General features: G+C 52.0%; 1 protein-coding gene across 5 annotated transcripts in view; it reads left to right on the top strand.

The window, feature by feature from the left end:
- The window catches only part of RALGDS (ral guanine nucleotide dissociation stimulator), a 60,183-nt gene that overhangs the window by 17,745 nt on the left and 20,176 nt on the right, over positions 1 to 22,262 (top strand). For 2 of the 5 annotated variants that reach the window (XM_065695955.1, XM_065695953.1), the window contains exon 1: positions 12,304 to 12,576. The exons of 2 other annotated variants lie outside the window; for them this stretch is intronic. In XM_065695955.1, coding sequence (XP_065552027.1) covers positions 12,388 to 12,576 — 189 coding nt within the window. In that variant the 5' untranslated portion in view covers positions 12,304 to 12,387. Of the gene's footprint in view, positions 1 to 12,166; positions 12,577 to 22,262 lie in introns of those variants that run through there. One more of the 5 variants, XM_065695957.1, reaches the window with a different exon arrangement.

Raw genomic sequence — 22,262 nt, 5'->3', positions numbered from 1 at the left:
CTGCTCTTTTGGTGTGGCTCTGCCAGCCTGTCGCCATTGCGGGCAGAAGGGCTTTAACCAAGAGCCAGCAGGGCTAGTGCTTCCGTTCGTCACAGGGTGAAGCCATGCACCAAGCTCTGGGGTGAAGCGATAGCTGCAAACAGCCTTGCAATGAATCACACTATCATGTTTATATCAAAGGCTGTTTCTTTTCCACTGCCTGCATATGGTAGATGCTATCAAGAGGGAGGAGCTGAAAATGAGTGCTAGGACTGTTTCCTGACCACATCACAGTAAAACTAACAAATCCCTCGATCCCTGCTCTTGTCCAAGCTCTGTGTTTCTCTTGGGTGAATCGTCACCTATTTTATTGGAGCAAACTGGAAACTATGGAAAAAGTCTCCCAGGTTGAATTCTCATCTGCAAGGGCAGAAATTTAGGAGCACACTGTAAAGTCTTGGATTTCTGGGAATTGCCCTGGCCAGGCTAAGGTCTGAGCCAATGCAACGCCTTGTGTGCATGGATAGGGCAGCTTCAAGCCAGGCCGTGGCTCCTGCACAAGTGCTGCAAGGTGCTGCTGTGGCACCACTGGGCAGCATGTGTAACCTCCTGCCACATCCGTACCTCTGGGCTGGTTTCATCAGCCCTGTGGCAGGGTATTTAAGCACTGTCCTGCAAGCCAGCTAAACCCCCATGGGCTGCAGACATGGACAGGATCAGCCATGAGCCTTTGGCAGGCTTTTGGGGTGGAATCATTCCCTGTTTCCAGCCCTTGGTGAGGCTTCAGAGAGGGGAAGGGTTGGTGTGGTAGCTGAATATTTACAATGGCTTAAGGGTTGGGAGAAGGGTCACCAATGGCTGCTATGTTTGGTTCACTGGTACTAAAGTGTCTGGAGTCTTCACTACCACGTGTGTGTGTGTGTGTGTTGACTGAATAAGCAAGTGAAGTGCAGCCATGGGATTGCTGGGCCAGTAATATCAAGGTTACTTTAAATAAGCAGTTAGTAGGACTGTTGCCAAAGGTTGCCAGAGTGAAATGAGAATGCAGACCTCTGGAGTCTTGGCCAGTGTCTGGTGGAGCTCCCTGGGGCACAGCCTCCCTTGGGGGTTCATTCTGCCCAAGGGTTTGTCATTGCAGCCCGAACGTGATTGCCTCTGGGGTGTTCTATTTATGGATTCTGAGATGTGTGGTTCTCACCAAGCATCTGCGCTTGGCCCGTGTGTAGCTTGATCTACCAGTGGGAGGCTTGGTCCCACCAGTCCGAGGTGGTGCCCACTCAGGGTCTTTGCAAGAGCACAGGGATACTTTAGCCCTGGCTATCCCGCAGAGATCAGAAAACTGCCTGGCAGTGTGGCCCTATCGCTCCTCTGCGTGGATTCCCATGCCACATCCTAGAGCAGGGCTGGCCTGGGGATGAGGCTGTCATTGATACAGCTGCTTGATTTGGAGTATGCCAGCTGGAAACACAGTGGAAACAGGAGTTTCACCCCATTCAGAGCCACAAATGTGACAGCATAGCATGGATTTAGCCCTGGGCATCTCTCGTCCAGGGACTCCATCAGAGCTGGCCCTATTTATTTACCCCCATGTTTTGGCAGCAATCAGCAAGCACCAGGGCAGCTGAGACAGCAGAGAGTGGCAATACTGAGGATGAGGTGTGCTCTGCATGTGCCTGACACACAATTGAATGCCTTGAGCTAGACCTGCCTGCCATCAGATGTGGTGACTCTGCTTCTTGCTCACATATGTTCCGCTGTTGCAGTCCGTGGTGTTGCTGAAATGTCCTCACATCAGTGCACAGTTGCTGTGCAGCTGCTCCTTGGCCAGTACCTATGTGCCTTGGAGCTCAGAGCACCTCCCCAAAGCCAACACGTGGCTTTGGTGGATGCACTGACCCTCACTCTGCTCCAGTGTCCCCATGCATAGGACAGGATTTTTTCTTTTTCGTTTAAGCATCATCAAGCACGGAAGGGCAGTGCTGCGGCATTCACATAGGGCTGAATTCAGCCATGTGAGATTCACATAATGCTAAGGCACTAACTATGCTGCCAGGAGCCCTGTCCTGAAACAGCTTGATTTGGTGACTGTGCTGGCTGTCAATCAAGTATCATTTTGCTGCAAAAAGCAAAGTGTAAGACACTACAGCACGAGTAACAGAGGACAGCCAGATGCAGCTCTGCGTTGGCTCTGTCTGTTGTGAACCTGGAGTGCTTCAACTGCATTGCTTTAGTGTTTACATTGTTGAAAGGATTGGCTCCATCTTGCCCTGAAGAGATGGCTCTCCCCAGATCCTCCTGCCCAGCAATGGAGCTGTTTGCTCTGTCATATGACGATGCTGTAATGTAATGGGCCAGGCTGGCTGGTGGTTTGGTTTGGGTGGAACTTGCGATGTTTGGTATTTTTAAATCCTGGCTCCTGGAGTCATGTGCGTGGGGCATCGTGCACAGTGTCTGGAGAGCAGAGTGTGGTGCTGGCGCAGTAGTGTATACCCTGCTATTGTGGTCCTGAGCAGCGGTTTTCAAGCATTACCTCCATTCGAATGCTGGTCGTGAGCAGCGTCTCAGGTGCTCGTCTTCCTCTGTGCCTCTATGGTAAGAAATTTCCTCTGTCGTAATGTGAAGTCTTGATTTTGCGAACCCCAAAGGCTGTTTACATCCAAAGGCTGATTTTTTGGCTTTCTTGTGTCATCATTGCACAGATGCTGGTAGGCATCTCCTCTGCCCTGTGTCTTTCTGCTTTTCCTGGCTTCCCTGGATTTGTGCTTGGGGTTGTCCCCAGATGCTCTGGGGCTGTGGCAGCTCCTGGCAGCTGCACACCATGGTCTTTATTCCCGCTGGCAGCCTGGGAGTGGGGAATCCAGATCCCATCCCACTGACAGCTGCCATTGCCTTTTTAGTTTAGGCACTGTGTGCTCCAGAGGGTAACCGGCAGGATCAGGCCCTTGACTTTGAGGTATTGAGGAGCAGTTTGGGATGAGCTGTTCGACAGTCTTAGTTGTGTCTGGCTGTGATGTTGGTAACAGGTGAAACGAATGCAGAGCAATGTCCCTGGTAACGCTGGTGGCCTGAGATCCAGGGGTCTTGCTCTCCTGCCTGCCAGGAAATAGCACCCAAAAAAACTGCCTTCAAAATAACCTATTTCTGATCATCTTTTTCTTCTCCCTTTAGGGGCTCCTGTGTGCATTGCTCTGAGAGTCTAGGGATTTCTTTCATTGTAGTACCCTACTTCACATGTTATACATAAACTATGTATAAGTTAAAAACTGCCGTCAAGTGAGGAAGGAGGGAAAGTGTGGTTTGTTTGCAGTGCCAGACCCTGGGCTGACTGAGCAGAGCAGCTGGGAGGCACGTCTGGGGGCCCTGGGGAGATGTGTGAGGATGGGGGGAGGCGGGATGGAGATGGCTGTTGCAGCAGTTTGGGGTCCAGCACTGTGGCAGTTGTGAGCTGAGGAGCCCCTAAAGGGGGTGTAGGGGGTCCGAACTGGGCAGCCCTGTGAGCTGCTGGAGCCAGGAAACGGAGACTGATCCCTTCCTGCCCTGTTGTGCGCAGAGCAAGAGGGATAAAAAGCAGCTGAAAATCCCGGATTTCCCTTTCTATTTGGCACAAGGATGGGGGAAACACAGGGGAGGAGGTGGACGAGCCACAGGGATGCAGCTCCACCTTTTCCTACTGCACAGGGCTCGATGCTTCCGCACCCACAGCCCTTGCCCCTGGGAGAAGTGCCCCTGCACACCCCTCCCCAGATATTTTGGGGTCAGCACAAGGCACAGCTCTCCAAGTGTCAGAGAAGTGGCTGGTGCTCACACCCCAGTCAGTCACAGCATAGCACCAAGTCTCCGTCCCAGACCTACAACAAACCTCAATTGCTGACCGTACCCACAACCCCTGGCCATCTTCCTGTGAGCCCACTCTGGAAAAGAGCTTTGCAAGAGGTGGTGAATCTGTGCCAGAGCCTGGGGTGAGGAAGAAGGGAAAGGGAACTCTTCCGGGGCTTGTCTTTTGCAGAAAGGTGACTTGGCACACGGCTGGCATTGCTCCTGCATGCCACGTGTGGTGGAAACGCTGACACTGCTCTTCACCAGCACGGTGCAAACAGCAATGGGGTAATGAACTATTGATGTGTATCTAATATATGCTGCTACGATGTAAAAAAAAAATTGACTTGCAATGGTGCTGGCTGCTCAGGAATGGATTCATCAGCCCGTGCCTTCTGTGCCATGAGAGGCAAAGATGGGAGATCATCCGGGGCAGGATGCTGCCTTGCTGCCCCAGAAACTCTCACTGAAGCTGGATGAGACCCTTAGGGAGCAGCTTGTTTCACTTGCCCTCTGGCCCCTGCCCCTCCTGCAAAAGCCCAGGCTATGTTTTCTAGCTGTTTTCCCTGTTTCATGCAGATTGGGCTGAGGGCTGGCAGATAATTCAGTCTGTGCAAAAATGATGAAACAAGATGGTTGAGAGGAGGAAAAGAATCTTGTAAATGCCCCAAAACATCTGTAGCATGAGTTCCTGTATTATTAGACACCAGAAAATCCATGTGGGAGATGCTTCCAAACACTTTAACCACAAAAACATTTTTATTCTCAGTTCATACATTTTTAGGCATCAAAGACAGTCTCGATACACAGAACCATAGGAAACAACACAAGCAGTTTCAGTGCTCATGGATGACCTTTTTTAATGAAAACTGAAATTCTTCAGCACTCAGTGTGATTCCCAGAGCCAGGATTTGAGGGAAAACCAGCATAAATCATAGACCTGAAGGCAGAAAGTGGGTAGGGTCGGCAGCACTGTGGCCAGATTCAGCGCCGTGGTGTGACTCAGTGGCACTCACCCAGTTTGTTGATATTTGTGCCACTGTAACTGGGAGAGGACTCTGGCCCTCGGCTAGCAGCGCGCAGTGTTGCTTGGAAGAGCACTGCTCCTCCATGCCAAGAGCCCACAACAAAAAGAGTTTTGCTGGCCACTGAAAGAGGCAGTGGAATAACTTCCCCCACTAGAACAATGCAGAGCAGAAACCTGCTAAAGTAGCCAGTGCCAAAGGGGAAAAAAAAATATATTTAAAAAGAAAAAAACAAACAACCTGCTTTGTCTGAGGGTCTGACCGTATGTGGGAATACTGACAGGCTCTTACAGTTCGTAGTTGACTTTTCAGCCATGTCACTGTTTCATCTCTGCCGTACCTGGTTCAGGGCTGCGCAGCGAAACTTTCCAGCCCTTGCCAGCCTCTTCCTGATTCTCATGTGGCTGACACCAGGAAGTGTGTACTCAGGCTGGTAGCAGAATATTTTCTCACCCACTCACTGTGTCCCAGGCCCTGATGAAGGTGAATTTGGCCAAAGCAGCTGGGCAGGGGCCACACGGTGTCAGCAAGCTCCTGGGTGCTCTGGCTGCTGCTCAGCTGCTGGATGTCTCCTGCTGTGCGCCTGCAGCTCCTCTCCCTCATCCCTTAGGGCTGCTCCAGGCCCTGTGGCTCCTCTCTCAGCTGCTCACTTTCAGTCACATCAGGGTTTCACTCCGCGGAAGCCTGGCTCCAGGTTTCACTTCTCACTTCAGCTCAAGTCAGCTTTCCTGCCGCTTTCACAGCAGCTTTCCAGCATGTCTGGGTTTTGATGTATGCTTTCCTTGACGTTTGTGCAGCCAAAGGAGATAAAGGACCATTGTTGAAACATCCTTTTCCATATCCCCTGCTAAGGGGCTTTGTTCCTGTTTAATTGATTTTTCTTATTTGAAGTAACCTTGGTTATATACTTGTTATTAACGTTATGTGTGTGGTACACCTTCCTGTTGCTTCACTTATTTGAGGATCTGACATTTAAATCTGTTCCACCTTATTCCTATACTGGGCTAACTTTCTGTACTAAACCTAGGCTACATGTAAATCTGTTTCATTTTGCTACCTGTAGCTCTTCAGATGAGCTCAGCACTGCAGCTCAGCATCTTGCAGCCTGTTTGGCTCCATGTTTAAGCTAGTCTTTGTACAAAATTTAGTCTCATGCAACATACCAACTCTGTGTGCTTCTTCCCTGTGATTGTGCTGTGGCATCAACTTCTCTTTTGGACTTACTAGCAGCTTTGTGGCACCATACCATTCCATCCCCCTGTGTGTGTTTGAACACATCGTTCCAGCGACATGGGGAATGCTTGGTGTTGATCAGGTTCCGGGAGCTGTGTCTGAGCCTGCTGGGGAAGTCACACAGATGCAAACCTGCATCCCTGTCCCCAGTGAGAACCAGCAATGTCAGTCAGAGCACATCCTCAGATGTAATACAAGTGCAGGCACTCAGTGATGCTGTATATGTGCTGGTAGGAGCTGTCACCCAGGCAGAGGGCAGGGGTGACCTCCTCACCACGTTCTCTAGACCAGGAGGAGAGCCAGCGGGATGGTAGAATGAAGCTGCCCTCCCTCTCCCCTGGTTGGGAGTGGGATCCAAAGGCCAGTCTGAGTTCCACGTCTGTCTGTCCGCCTGGCACAGCAATGTTCGTGTGGTCTCCACGGATGCAGCAGCCCCTGCATTGGCCAGGGAAAGGCGTGAGTCAGAGCAGGGCTGGAGTGCTGGGATAGAACTGATGAGGAGGAGAGATGCTCTGCCAAACAATGCTGCTTTGTTACCTGCTGGGATTTCTCTGTTGATCAGTTGCCAGAGCCGCCTCTTTCTGAGAGCCTCCTTTTACACAGTTCTGGTGAACGCGTCCTTTTGGCTAGCTGGTGGTGGTGGAAAAATTTACTGCCTGCCCTTAAATGTATTTTTGAAAGGTGAGCAGGGCCAGAGCTTTGTTCTGTTTCTTTTCCACCTGAGCTCAGGAGCCTGGCCATGGAGAGCACTTGCTGCTGTCCCGGTGATTGGGGGGAGCTGGGATGGGAGAGATGGGGCCACTCAGCCCTACGCAGGCAAAGACATGAGCATCCCAAAGCTGTAGCAGCGTGTGATGCTTCTCCCAGTTTCATAGGCAGTGGTTGTTGCAATACATATTTTGGATATTGAACAGAGCAGTGTTTTGAACAGAGCTATTGCTCCCAGTCTGGCCACAGTAGCACGGTACAAATGTGCTGGAGGGAGGAAACAATCACCTCTACAGAAAATCCAGCACATAACAGCTAGACTTCGTGATCTTAACGGTCTGTTTTCAACCTCAGTGAATCTGTGATACTATAACCTCCCTTGCCAAAGGTTTGGTGGGGGCGAGTAAGTTTAGGTTGAACTTCTCCTGGGAAGCGCTGCAGCTGGAAGGTAAATTCACTTTGCTTTGTGCCTCTACGTGGCCCGCATGTCTGAGCAGGACAGGGACTGGCAGCACTTGGGGTGCCCTTCAGGAAGGGAGGGGCTGCCTGTGGGAGTGTGACTCCAGCTCTTGAGGGACCCTACAAGGCTTGGGGTGCTGCCGCCATTGGACATTGCCCAACACTAGCAATCACTTGTGTTTCAAAGAGATCATGTAATCTCACTGTGTCAGGGCTGGTTTGTTTTCAGGAATGAGTTTTCCCTGTCTTCAGGGGCTGCACACCTTCCCATCTTTCCCTGCCAATTTCTGTGGCTTCATAACCCTTCTCCTCTTTTCCTACCAGTGATTTTTCTTTACCCAACTGTTATGCAGAGGGCCCATGCAAGCCAGGATGGAAATTACAGTAACTCTGAGCACCTGGGAGACTTCCACTTGTCGAATGCTGATCGCTAAGCAACACAGAAAAATGTTTTTCTTGTTTTTCTTCTGGTTACAAGCACCTTAGGTGGTATTTGTTAAAAAAGCTGACTGAAGCATTCCGGCAGAAAGGTGATAGGGAGATAAAAGCTGCCTTTAAAGACAAACAGCCCAAGAAATAATAGTCTTTACCAGAGGAGCTCTGGTGTGTCTGCAGTGTGTCAGGCTTCGGCAGCTTAATGCCGGCTGAACCCTGTCCTCTGGGGAGTGTTGCGGCTGGCAGCAGAGAAGCACGTGGAAAAGGGAAACGCTGTGACCCAGCTCCCTCTTGATGTGTAGTAAAACTCCTGGAGTATCTTGGGATCCTCGTTGAAACAGCGAGCTGTGGGAAAGCTTTCGTGCCTCCTTTCCTGCATCCCCCTGCCATGGCTGCCCTGCAAAATGCTCATGTGTCTTGGTGCTTTTCATGAGATGGACCCTATTGTTCTCTGCATCCTGGGCATATTTTAATCTTAGTAGTTGTATTTTGCCTCTCATTTTTCTGATTATTTTCTTTTCACTGTAAATGGCTGTGTGGCACTTCGCTGCGAAGGAATCAAGGCTCCTCTCACCAGAAATGCCCACACAAAGTGTGCTGTAGTTGATGCAGAGGGTTGACCAATGTACAGGAGGGTCCAATATAATGCACATGTATACCTTAAGAGAATAAATGTAGAGGGAAAAACGACCCTGGGTGTGCATACGTTGGAGGAACTATCCCCATGCACCTCAGCGCTGAATAAGAGCGTACCTACTTTACAACTTTAACGAGCTGTGGAGTCAATCCGCGTATCATGGTCAGTTGTTTCTTAGAAAATGGCTTGGTTCCCCTCTACCCCCTGTGTTAGCTTTCTTCTGTTAAGTTATTAGAGGTCAGCAAGCTTGAAAAACAGGTTTATGTTGTCACTTGCTGCCCTAATAGAAGATGCTCAAATACAGCCAAGTGGATGGAGTAAGAAGTAGGATTAAGGAGAAATATTCCTGCAAGCTCTCAAGTCTCCAAGGCTTTTGGCATAATTGTATTGCCACTGCAGAACTTCAGGGGTCTGCAGTCTCCACAGGAGATGCTGGAGCCCAGCTATCTGCAGGGGCTGTAGGAAATGAAACACAGACTAGCTGGATGGAGAGGTTTGGATCCTAATTGCCCAGGGTTGTGGTGTGCTTCCTCTGCTAGGAACTGACAATATTTAGGAGCTTGCATTGCTGCATTTGATGTTTGGTGGGCTCAGAGAGGCTGGAGGCAAGCTGTGCTCCTGAATTAACCTGGTGCTTAATCTGTAGCTGCCCATGGGGGCTGTGGGGAGGAGGCGGTGTCACTGGCAAAAGCGACAAGCGGTGCGGGAGAACCTGAGTCAGCCTCAGCCTTCCTCTCTTGCCAGCACATAGCTCTGTTCTGTAGTTCATAGCCCTGATCTGTTAGGGAAACGGCCCTGAGAAATACCCACAACCTGTGGGCAGAGCAAGTGATCCAGCTGCCCTGCATCTGAAATACTCAGCAGAGAATGTCCTAAAATCCATGATGCTGTAAGCCTGGGCAAGTGATATGTGTGTGACTCACCCTAAAATCTGGTTAAATAGGGGCATTGATTGTGTTTGCAAGTGAGAATTGGGTCTGTGAGGAACTGGGGGCTGGCTGTGATCTGTTGCTCCAGATCGCTGTTCAGAGCAATGCTTTGGGCTGGGCAGTCTTGCTCACTCAGCCTGTGGCTTCACGGAAAAAGAAAAACCAAAATCAGATACACCCGACCAGCAATACTGAGCACAGGAACTGGGCAACAAGTTTTGTCCTGGAGGAAATGCATTGGAAAGCCCTTCCTGGAAGTGGAGCAGTGAGATGAAAGGAGAGAAGTTGCTGGGAGGGGTGGAGAGTAGAACTGAGGGGAATGCTCACAGGCCATGTGTATGAGCCTGTACGTGCTGGGGAGAATTGACTCGGGGTCATTGAGCCCAGTTATTAAGAAACAAAAGGTCTGAATCTGTGGGTCCTGACCCAAATGCATTGAGCTAAACCAGGAGGCTGGCTTTGTGTTTGCAAAAGCCTCTCTGTATTACCCACTCCATGAAACTGTGTCAGAGGAGCACAGATTAGCGGCCTGTAGATGCTCCGGTGTTGGCTGTATAGGTTTGCATTCACTCAGCCAAGTGCTGATTTTACAGTGGCAGAAAGAAACAAAGTAAGGGGTTTCCTGGAGCACCCAGTTCCTGGGCCTGCTGAAGTCAATGGGACATACACAGCTGATGTCAATGCAAAAAGCTCAGTGTGTTGTGAAATGGTTTTGCTGAGTTTGCCAAGTATAAATCAGTGATGATATTTTCTTTAATGAGTCAATCATTGATCCTTAGGTCCCTTGCTCCTGGAGTCACGTGCTTGTAAAATACTTGCATTTTTCAACAATTTCTACATCTTCAGGAGTGTAGGGGAGAGTTCTGAGTGTGTGATCCTATGTGTTCTCTTTCGGCTCTATGCTTAGAGGCAAATCAGAAGCCCTGAAAAGTTACTTGCTTTGAATCTCACTCTTTTCAAGAGTCTGGCCCCTGACAGCTGAGTGTTTGGGGTTAGCTATGCTGAGCAAACATCCTGAACTTGGGCTCCTGACCCTGCTTTGAGTGTTTTGCTTTTCAGACCCAGAAGGTTCCCAGGAGAGAAGAAAGGAAACTGGCAGGCTATTTTTAAACCCCTGCAGTTGCCTTCCTGCTTTATATTATTTATTATCCATTATCAGAAGTGTTTCTCCCCTGCAACCATCTTTAGTGGTCAACCAGGGGACCAGTGAAAATTGCCTATCAGAGATTCATTTTTTCATAGGGGTCAGATGAAGCTGGAGGGGTTTTAAGGGTTTTGCCAACTGAAAATGAGTACTACTGCTGTTTATTATGCGTACCCGAGCAGTGCCAAGCAGTTCCAGTAGTGTGCCATGATTATACTGCCCTAAGAGATCAACACCGAAGAAAAGTACAGTCTCCCTCCCAAAGATCCTACAAACACTGATTTCTGCGAGGGAATTGGGCGCTACCTCCAGGTTCTGCATGTACCGGATGAAATGATGCACACCGCTGGTCTCATTTCGTAGCACATCTTGCAGTGTCACGCAGTTGCTGCATGACGTGCCAGTGGGCTGAAGGACACCTGTGCAGAGCTTTCTCACATCCTTTTTGCAGCAGAGTGAGCTCTGGGGACCTGACAGGCTGTGTGGGGTGACCTGGCCAGGTAATCCTGGGCAGGGATTAGGGCTGCCTCCGTGTGCCCAGGCAGTGTTAAAAATCCACAATGCCCCCAGGAGAGCGGCGGGAAAGTGCCGGGCTGCTTGGGGCAGAGCAAGGCCATGGTGCAGGGCTGGATGCCCTTTCCCAGGATGTCCCGGAAAGTCCCCTTGTCCTGCTTATCAGGAGCTGCAGCAGGCCAATAGCTCGCCTTGTCTTTGCTCATCATCGTGCCTGGTAAACTTTTGAGTTTGAAGGTATTGCATCCCTGGCAGCTTCGTTAATCCTTTCCTCCCCCAGCAGGAGCTGTTGGTGCCCTCGGCAGAGCTCGATAGGCAAACCTCAGCTTCACGTTCTCACTGGAAATAAAGCTGGGGCAGGAAGGTCCTGGGAGGCTGATGTTATTTCAGCTGCGCAAAGAGACGAGGAGCAGAAGTTTGGGTTTTGGTGTTGTTAGCAGCAACTGCCCTGGACCCTGTGACACATTTTATCAGCAGCATATGAGGAGGGAAGGGGAACAGCCAGGGGAGGATGGGAGTGTGCTGCACTCAGCACAGGAGGCTAATGAATGACCAACAGTTTTGCCCATTTCTCTTTGCCGCTGAAAACAAATTAATGCTGCAGGGTTTCAGCATCACCTTGGAGGCTCAGGGCCTCATTAAATCAGTGGGATCTGAAGCCATCCTGTCCCCTGGGCCCATTTCTTTTTCCCCCAAGTCCCTGCTGGGGGAGTGCAGAGGCCCTGGTCCTGCCGTGGTCCGTTTTCACACGCTGGGGCCAAGCACGGGCTGCAGGGGCCTTGGTCACGTCTCTTCTTCTCCCTGGGGACGCTGCCTGTGGGGCAACGACTGCGGCGCACATGAAGTGCAGCTGTGGAAGGAGGACTGGGCAGGGCTCTGAACACACGCAGCACTGTTCGTGGGGGCTCAGCTCAGATGGTGAGTTAAAACTTGTCTGTTCAGACAAAACCACGTTATGAATATTCATGCACTTGACTTTAATACTTTTTCTTTGGGTGGTGTGTGTGAACTCCAGACCTAGGTGCTGCACCGGCATCTGGTGATGCCAGGATCCTCTCCCAAAGCCACTGCCACCAGTATAGCTTTGCTCCCTGCCACCCCAGTTAACCCCCGGCGCGCACGTCCCCACGCTTCGCTCCTCCGGGCGGCAGCGCGTCGCCACCGCTCGCGTTTTCTTGAGCTCGGTATTTTCCCCAGCCTCCCCCGCCCCGTATCCGTCCTCCCCAGTCCCCCCCACCCCCACCGCGCGGGGGCCGGTCCGAGTCGGGCCGGCCCCCGGGCGGGCGGAGGCTGCTGGAGGAAATCAAGCGCCTGGGTTTGCAGCCTGGTCGGCTCCGTCCCGGCCTCGCGGTGACATCCGGCTGCTCGGGGCCGGCCGCGGGCGCGCCCATTGCCCCCCTGTTCCGCCGAGCTGCCCGCTGCGGCTCTCCCTGCCCGGAGGCCTCGGGCAGCCCGCGGGCGCTGGCGGGGCCGGCGGCGGAGCGCGGCGACGGGGATGCGGCGGGGCCCATGGTGAGCCGCCGCCGCCGCCGCGCCCCGCCGCACCATGCCGCCGCGCCCGTCCCCGAGAGGATGTTCGAGGGCTGCCGGCGAGTGCGGAGCCTCTGGGGCGGCGTGAAGCTGGAGGTGGCCGGCGAGAGCAGTCCCGTGGTGCTGCACAGCTTCACCCAGCTCGACCCCGACTTGCCGCCGCTGGAGGTGAGCGCAGAGAGCGGGGTGGTTGGTGGGGGGAGCAGGGGGGGCGCACGGAGCAGGATGCGGCACACAGCCCGCTCTAGTTTGTATTCCTCCAACTCACTGGCAGCGTGGGCAAAGCTGGCACCGAGTCTGACCAGGGGGTGGTTGTGGGCAGGCATAGCGCTGTTTCATTTCGTGTGATAAATGGGTGCCCCTGCTTGGCTCTCTCTGTGCGTCCCTGTGCCATTGGCTGGCGGGCAGGCTGCCAGGCTTTCTGCTTTCACTTAAGAGATGCTTGAGATGCTTTCGCTCAAGACAGCAGAGAAGGGGTCAGATTGCTAAAACTGGGGGCTTCTAATATTTTGAGACTGCTCAGGTCTGAGCTGCTTGTAGAGGCTTTAGGCTCGTCCAAAGCACAAACGTGTCCTCTGGGGAGGTTACGAGTATTGGGACAACTTTGCTGGAGTATGCAAAATATTCGTGCTTCGCTGGCCTCAACCTGCAGCGGTTCAGAGTCAGCCTGTCCCCGGGGGTCTCAGCCTGAACGGTTTGTTGGCAGCAGGTGTGTGTGTGGGGACCTGAAATAATCTTGAGTCAGAGCTGTACTTTTTTTCTTAGTAATTGATGATCATCTTTGACGTGCCAGGAATGTCACTGATTGTGGGCAAAGGGTGTGTTAAGAGGCACTCAGCTGGAGAAAGGTTTTGGCATTTGAGGTGGTGCTTTCATGCAGTGTCTGAGCCCTGCACAGCTTGCTGGTGATGCAGAGGTTAATATCAACAAGGGTCAGCAAATCTGGCTTTGCTGGGATTTAGAGCCAGCTGCAGATGTGTTTCTCTGCTCTGGATACTTCCTGCTGGAGTGGGGCGGTGGAGGGGGGTATCTGCACTAAAACCTTTTGGGTTACTGTGTAGATACCCACACAGGGCAGCCAGCATTTCAGGAGGTGATGGCTCCTTCTCCCAGCACTAAATACTCTACCCCATAACCTAAGGTTGAAATGCTTGTCAGCCATAGATGGGAAGGGATTATCTCAGGCTCTGGCTCTATCATTTGCCTCTGGCTGGGTGGAAGGGGCTCGTCAGCTCTGCTGAGAGTTCATCAAACCTCCAGCCAGCTTCCTTTTCCTCCTTTCCCTTCCCTCCTCCTCTCTCCTGAGGGTGGGTGTACTGACATGGTTTAGAGTACATCGTCTGGTTTGTGTTATGCCTGGCAGGAAGTCCAGCCTCTCTGGCCCACAGCACTCCGGGAGGCTGAGGGGCCGCACTTTTGGCAAGGAGAGCATGAGAAGTGGAGGGGAGCTGATGGGGTGATGCAGCTTGCTGCGCCTCTCACCCCAGAGGTACCTGGCGTGTGTGAGCCGCCCGTGCACTCTGGCCAAAGGATGCTCTGGAGCTCAGGAGAAGGGTTGGCAGCATCTCAGGTGATGGGGGCTAAAGGAGGCTTTGCATGGTCCCCACTGGTACTGAGCAAGCTCCTGCTCTTCTGAGCACAGTGGAGAGATACGATTGCCCAGCAGACCTCTTCTGAAGTTGTCTTTGCACAGATTCCTGTCCTGGGCTGTACATGGATCTGTGCCTTGTAATGGTCAGAGCAGAGCCACAGCATCTGATCGCTTTGGCTTTCTTCCCAGCCCTGAACAACTTGCAGACAAACTCCTCCCCTCTCTGTACCATCCATTTGCAAGTGATGGCAAGGAAAGATGTATCCCAGAGTGGTGTGTGGTGCCCCACTGCCTCCTGGGCAGCTTTGAGGTGCTCAAAGAGCTGCTTGCCTTGAGCAGCCTCCCGTGCGAGGGCCTACGTGTTGCTCACTAATCCCCGCTGGACACATTGGGCTGGTTGGCATTGGAGAGCATGACTGTGGAAGGGGAAGAAAGGTGTCAGTGTTGTGACAGCTGTTGTGGCAGCAGCCTGGTGTGGTTATAATCCTTAGGTAGAGAGACTGCAAGGTGCTTGGTGGGAGGAGAAGGCAGATCCTCAGTGTTTGGGTGAGTCCCACTGGGTGCCCCTCAGCATTGATGGGTGCTCCATGTGTGCCTGGAGCTGCTGCGTCCACTGAAGGGAGCTCTACTTCCCAGGCTTGGAATGGCCCCTGCACTAGGATGGAACTTTTTTGGCAAAGCTGTGCCAGCTTGTGGGGTGGCTGGTCTGGTCCCACAGGGAACAGAGGATCTCTGGAAAGCTGCTGGGCAATTTTCAGGGAATGTGGATCTCATTTTCTATTCCTTGGTTGAGCCCTGCAAATGTCGGCAGGGCAGACCTTTCCTGTGTCCCACAGCAACAGTATTGACAACCCTGGCATTGCTTTGGGGTCCTACTCAAGGTCTGGTGGCCACGTGCTTCCAAGTGTTCTTGCCATGATTTTGACCATGGGGAATGGAAAATTTAAACCGTCTTAAGCAAAGGATCGACAGAGCAGCTTTGCAGACCTTCTGCTTTGGCCTTTCCAGTTCCACTCCATCTCAAATCAGCAGTAAGTGTTAATCCTTCCCTTCCAGCAGCAGCCACAAAGGGAATTTGGTGGCTGTCCTTGTCCTTGCCAGACAAGAATGCCATAAACATCACTGCAGAAGACACAGACCAAAATTCCTGTGAGGCTGATGTTACTGAACCTTGGGACAAGTGACGGGGCTGACGCATTCAAAAAACCTTGTGTCCTTGTATTCTGGCTTTATTCGTCTTCTGAACAATTAGGAGATTTTTAGTTGCCGAACACATCCTCAAAAGCTGGAATTGCTCAGCCCTGATGCCTTGGAGGTCAGTGCTTGTTCTTTGCAGCTGGGAAGGAGGCGAGGGAGGGGCAAAGATATCTCTTAAAAGCCATTTTCTTTTACCTTCCTGTAGTGCCTTTGGAAGAGGATTTTCTCCTAGTCTGTTCTTCTCCCCCAGGCACAACCTGATATGTGCCTTGCAATTTGCCAGATGAACATCATCTGTTGGTATCATCTCTTGGATGGGGACCTACCTTCTGGCTGCCTTCCAGAAAGGTTTGGAGTTGGTGATGAGGCTGGGAGCAGGCTGAGATGCTGATTACTGGTGGCTGCTGCAGAGTGGGAGTAACAGGAGTGGGAGGGATTTTTTTTTTATTACTATTTGATAGGATTAGAGAGAAGTTGGAGAGAGGCTTCTAAATGTGTCTGTGTAAGAATCGTGTTACTTGGAGGCTGCTGTGCCATGATTCCGTAGTCTTGGAGAATTTCCACACTTCCCTGTGCCTGGGTTTGGGCTGCAAAAAGCGCGTCAGGCTGGCTGTGCCTGCGAGGACAGGTCTGGCTGAGCTGTCACCCCTGTTCTGGAGCTGGGGGGTTGGCTGTCACCCCCCCCCCCCCCGTTAGGGCCATAGCACAGCCTAGTTTTGGGGCCACCTGAGCTCATCCAGCCATGGGAAGGGCTCACCAGTAGCAGCTCCTTCATCACCCTTTCTGGCTTTCTAATTGTCAGGCAGTCTGCCCCCAAGGGATGTGTAACTGAAGGAGCAATGAACTTATTTAGGTCACTCTAGACCACATTTAATGTCTGGATGTCCCCTGCTTGTACTTTCTCTAATGCCGTTATCTCCAGAGCTGCCTGGTGACTGGCTTTCAAGCAGATGTATGCCTTTTATTTAAATATATACATGCAGCAGGGCTGTTTCAGTTCTCAAATAGTTCTTCCATTTCCCATGGACTCAGCAAGGCGGGGGGGGGGGGGACGACGGGACGACACGTTGTTGCTAAGGAGCAGGATTTGGATGCAAAGCTGGCTAAGCTGCTGGCAGGGGGCACAGGAGGCTCCAGCGCAGCCTGTGGTGGGTCAGAGTTTGTGCATTGCTTTGTGGGATGGCATCTGTGGGGTCTGGGTGAGCATTGAAGCATTACTTGGGCACTGGGGAGAAAGAGTTGAGTTGCAGGACTCGTACCCTCCATAGATTAATTTGTTCATCCCATGGTGTGGTGCTGGGTTGGACACAATGGCAACATTCATGGCCTGCCCAAAATGTGTGGTGTTTGCTGCAGGGGTCTGTTGGACCTTCATTCTACAGCAGCATCTGGAGGTGAGGCTGGGATGAGGGCTTCTGCAAGCAAAGACATGATGCCTAGGGAGGCCTGTTCACCATCACCCTGAAAATACATCACAGTCCCTGGCTGGAGCTTAGGAAACGGGCAGCAAGGAAGGATTGAGCTGTTTGGCTACTTCAGTCTTTGGTTTGTCTCATTCCTGTCCCTGTGCAGGGACTCGCCACACACCACAGCAGCCCCAGCCCACCTGGCTTAATGGAGCTCCAATAAAGATGCATTTGGACTTTGCTCCTGAGTCGTTAGGGAGGTGCTGAGGTCTGGCATGGAGTAATCCCAGCTGCTCCCGGGGACTCTGGTGTGTGAGTTGGCCATCTGAATAGGAACATGAGAAGGGGGTTGGAGCAAGGACAGAGGTGTGAGTGCTGCACCGGGAGCCCACTCCCGAGCAGACCTTCAGCTTAGCACAGGGGTAGCTTTGCTCACATGCAAACTGGTGTTTGCAGAAGGGCTTTTGTGAATGGGCCTTTTGCTCGCTTAACACCTGGGAGCAGCTCTTCGTGAGGTGACAGGAAAGTCCTTTCCTAAATCTCTGCATGGACCATTGTGTGGGCTGCAGTGAGCAAACACCTGTCTCCTTTGATGCAGTGAAGCAGAGGGTCTGCCTAAACTAAAACCTCTGTCTCTCTCCACCTGAATTAGTTTGGTTTTTATGATGTTATGTAAAATAATTTCTACGGGTTTTGGTGACATTCCTGGGGCCCTGTTGGTACAGGTTCCTATAGGGCAGCGCTTTTACATTAGGTAACTGCTGAGAATTTCTCTAACATACCTGGGGGTCAGTAGTTATGTGACAGTTAAATGCCAGGGGAGATGAGCACATGCAGAGGCACATGCATGTGCGTGTCTGCTTGCACAGCTCGATAGGAGTGTGTTTGTTTCCAAACACAGTTGGTATTTTGGTGAGCTGTGCTGTCAGAAGCACTGCAGCAGGGAAGGCATCTTCCCACTGTGCATGTGGGGTGCTGGGTGGCCATGCAGCGGGGCCAAGCTGCCTGGCAAGCCCAGGCTTGGTGGAGGCAGGACAGAGATGGCTCCGGCTGCTAGGCACCAGCTGAATCCTTGTAGCTGACAGGGGAGGAGAAAGTTCTTTTAACTTGCAAACAGAGCTAACTGGGGAGGAAACTCATTGGAGGCAACTTCATCTGGAATGCTGAAGCATTATTTTTAGAACAGCTTTTCCTCCAGCTAGCCACACTTTAACAAACAGCAGCTGAGCTGAGGGCCCGTGTGGAAACCTGCTTTTCAAAGGGTTTGCTACCTGTCTTACCAGAGCTTCTTTTCATGTGCTGGAGTGAAACCATGCAGCCTTTCCCTGCTCTTTGCGGTGGTCAGGTCTCCATGGAGACTTGCAAGCTGAGAACCTGCCCTAGGCTCCTGCTTCAGCTGGTGTTTTCATTTGTGACATGATTTGTTTAGTTTGGGTTTACCTCTTAGAGTTGGAACTCACTTCAGGAAACCATCATTTAGCCAAGCTGGGTAAAGCAAGGCATGTTGCCTGAAACTGGCAGGGTGAAAACTCAGCAGTGAGAAGCGAACAAGGATTTGGTGTATCATCTTCAAACAGCCCAGCTTTTTTACAAACATTGCTTTTTTGTAGAATCCCAGGTTGGTTTGGCTTGGAAGGGACCTTAAAGCTCCTCCAGCTCCAACCCTGCCACGGGCAGGGACCCCTTCCACTGGAGCAGCTTGCTCCAAGCCCCTGTGTCCAACCTGGCCTTGAGCACTGCCAGGGATGGGGCAGCCACAGCTTCTCTGGGCACCCTGTGCCAGCGCCTCAGCACCCTCACAGGGAAGAGCTTCTGCCTAAGAGCTCATCTCAGTCTCCCCTCAGGCAGGTTCAAGCCATTCCCCTTGGCCTGTCCTTACAGGCCCTTGTCCCAAGCCCCTCTCCAGGTTCCCTGCAGCCCCTTCAGGCACTGGAGCTGCTCTCAGGTCTCCCCTTCAGGAGCCTTCTCTTCTCCAGGCTGCCCCAGCCCAGCTCTCTCAGCCTGGCTCCAGAGCAGAGCTGCTCCAGCCCTCGCAGCAGCTCCATGGACTCCTCTGGACTCACTCCAAGAGCTCCACGTCCCTCTTGTGCTGCTGCCCCAGAGCTGGACCAGGACTGCAGGGGGGATCTCCCCAGAGCACAGCAGAGGGGGAGAATCCCCTCCCTGACCTGCTGCTCATGCTCTGGGCATGCAGCCCAGGATGGAGGGGTATTTGGTCCCAGCTGCAGTTCTGCTGGTCAGGACCCTTTGGCCAGATCCCAGTGCTGAGCAATGTGTCAGCAGTGACCACTGCTGGCGACCATCACGATGATTACTGAGTTTCTATACAACAAACCTAGTGGTTTACTAGATTCAGCCCGAGTTGCAACAGTGAGAACTGGCATTAAGACGGGCTGGCTGGTCCCTCCCTTGCAGCATGCTGGTCTGACTCAGAACATAGCTATGCCTCATGCCAGTGTCATAACAAACAATCCTTGAGGCACTTCTTGAGGAGGGGGGTATCCTGCAAACTCCATCTGTCCCAGTGCTCATTTCTGTGGATTTCAGCATGTTCCTCAGCAAAACTCAGCTCTGTGAGGATGGGGCTGTTTGAGGCTTGACCTGTCTCAGGCCAGGCAATGGCAAAGGAAAGGAGCCACAGAAGGAAGGTGAGCACTTCTCTTCTCTTCACACTGATGCTGCCCCATGGTCATTCTGCACATCAGCATTTTGGGTATCCCAGGGTTTGTCCCCTCCAAATAATTTTAAATAGGAGTCCAAGCTGCAGGAATGCTCACCTGTGGCTTGTAATCCCAGGGGATGAATGCATCAGGAACAGATGAATCAGGGCTGGAGCATGCCTGTACGGGCTGGCCAAAGTGACATGGCTACGAAGAACAGGCTAGCTTGTCTGGTGTTTCACCTGCCATGGAACAGCTCAAGTAACATGAGAGTATGCTTGCCTGCAAATGCCTACAGTGAGCAGCGCCAGGTTGAAATCCCCGTGTCCTTGTGCAGATGCAGGTGTGCTGTGGGCTCTGCTACACCCTTGTCATCAGCCATCACTGGCAAAGGGCTGTGTCTTAAGCAGTGGGAGAAAACGATCCCCAAAGTCTGTGCTGAGTCAGGGTAAGTGGGAAAGTGGAGCAACCATGCTGGAAGCTGCCTCCTGTCTCCGTGCCACCCTCCAGTGTTTGGCTAGTACCTGATGGAAGATTGGCTGCCTGCAGGTCTTGCACTGGCTGATGCTCAGACATGGTCCATGGCAGGACCCACACCTACCAAGTACAAGGTAGAGGGTCCAGGTAGGAAATTTATCCCACCACCCTGCCTGGACAACCGTGTTCTTTGTATTGCAGGTACTCTCAGCCCTCTCCATGTGCAGGATCTGGCACACCCAGTGCCCAGGGAAAGGCCCAGCTCCAAACCTCCCTGCTTGGGCTCTTGAGGTGTGTGTCCAGGCACTTGACAACAGCTGGGGTGGTTTTGGTTTTGGTTTTTTTGCAGTTGTTTTCTCCCTAAAGGTGCCAATTAAACTTAAGCTCTCAGTTGCTTCAGCTGTGGAAATCAGACTTAGTTGACTGAGCATCCTGAGTGCAGGTGCCCCAGGTGTCAGTTTATTGGCTCTTGCCCCTGTACCTTCCGATATAGCACCTCCTGCCTCGTTGACACCTATGTAAGTAATGCTCAGAAGGTGGAATTTTCTTGATTGCAAAGCAAAAGAAGCTTTGCTGTTCCCCCTTCCAGCTTCTGAGAGCAGCCCCAGGGAGAGAAACAAGTGGGGGAGGAGAAGGATCTCTCCCAGCCCTTCCCAGAGCGAAGGGAATGGGCTAAGACCTGCAGCTGGGATGTGGTGGGACATGCTGGGGCTGCAGGTGTCAAGAGGAGGCTGAGATGAGACAGGCTCTGCCCAGACTTCCGTGGAGCATGCTGGCAGCAAATGGAGGCATCCTACGTCATCCTGGCAGCGGTGGGAGTCAGGCATGAGGGGCATGACCAGAGAACAAAGGCTCTCATTTATTCCTTCCTTCCTTCCACCACAACCCCTTGCTGCCTCCCAGCACTGGATTGTTTCTGCATTTTCTCTGCTTCAGCTGTTTACTGGGTCACCCTGATGCAGACATGTACACAAGAGCGAGCCTTCCAACGAGGCCATTCCTCTGTCACCAGCTCCGTGAGCCCCTCTCCAGTGGTGCCATTGAGACAGGCTGGGAGATGCCTGAGCCTGCCCTGCTCTGGGTCAGGGGCATCCGTAGCTCCCTGAGCATCCTCTTCTGGACAGGCAGGGGCAATGGGGTTTTAAGGAGGGGAAGCCCAAGAGGTCTTTGCCCATGCTTCAGTCGCAGCAGCTTTAATGGAGGGAATTTAAGTTGACATAAGGCAGTGTAAACACATGGGTGGACACATAAGTTTCAGCAGGGCTTATTTTGGTTCAGTTTATGTATGTGTCTGAGCTAAATTGAAATTAACCTTGTTCAAATTGAAACAGACGGTGATGGCAGAGTTACCATAAGGCAGACTGCAGCCAGGCAGGGCTGTGGCTTTTGGTCGGGGTCCAATTTGTCCACTGCAACCTGCACACCTTCAAAATTACAGAAAGACAGGACGTTGTGTTCTTTTTCCCTCTGGGAGCTGCAGCAGGTGAGTTACTGCACAGGCAGCCATTTACAGCTTATCCAGGCTGCTTGGGAACAGCGTGTGGTGGAACTCCGTGGCAATGTCGGCGTGGGGCCTTTGGGGTGGCTCAGCATGGCATGGGGGCTGCAGGCTGCCTCCTGGGGCTGGGCCTGGCAGTTGCTGGTGCCATGCTTGCTGCTTTGCCCGTTCTGCATATCCTGTGTGCCTTGCTTGCGCTGCCGCCGTGTGCTTCGGTCATGCAGGCCACTGCGTGCTGGGGCAAAGAGAAGGCTTTACAAAAAAAGCTGGTTTAGAGCAGCTGAAACTTCTTCAAATTAATTTTTTTGGCTGTGTGGACTGGCACCTGGGCCACGAGCTGGGAGCAGAATAGTTACTCAAGGCTTTAGGTGTCTGAAGTCACAAAGACTTGACTTTTGAGACAGATGAACTTGCGAGCTTGCAGATGCCGAGACATGCGAGGGACAAGCCCTGCCCTGAAGTTGCAGCAAGGAACAAACCTCTGTTGTGGTTGTGTTGAGATGTAACTGACATCTCAGGAGTGACCCTTCCGATTGGTTTAAGGGTACATCAGCTCTGAATGCCAACCTAATTGCCTTCCCTTTCCAAATGCATACGGCAGGTTTTGCTGCAGAAATAACGCAGATGGTGCAGAAGTGCCCTGTTTCAGCAGTGGAATCCATAGAGTAACTTTAGACCAGTTACACTTGAACTGTGTCCTCTTTGGGACACACCCTGCTTTTCGTCATGTTTGAACAAGGCACTATATAGCTGTCATATGGCACGTGACTTACTGTACACACACAAATAACCCATTTTTGAACTCGTTTCTGTTGTGGGTTTTTTCAGATTTTTCTGTTCTGTCTTGGTGAAGTATAGACCCTTGTTCTGAGCAGAAATTACTTACTATGAGACACTCAATCTTTATTTAATCTTACAGAGCAATATGCATTATATTTTTTTATGCGCTGGTTTTCACCATGTCATTCTGGTTTCACTTCCAGCAATTACTCTCCAGGCTCTGGGCGAGTTTAGTGGCTGTTGCT

Source organism: Lathamus discolor, chromosome 15 (assembly GCF_037157495.1).
Source record: "Lathamus discolor isolate bLatDis1 chromosome 15, bLatDis1.hap1, whole genome shotgun sequence".
Classification (NCBI taxonomy): domain Eukaryota; kingdom Metazoa; phylum Chordata; class Aves; order Psittaciformes; family Psittacidae; genus Lathamus; species Lathamus discolor.
Note: the sequence above shows the minus strand (reverse complement) of the source record. Positions and strands in the feature narration are given on the sequence as shown.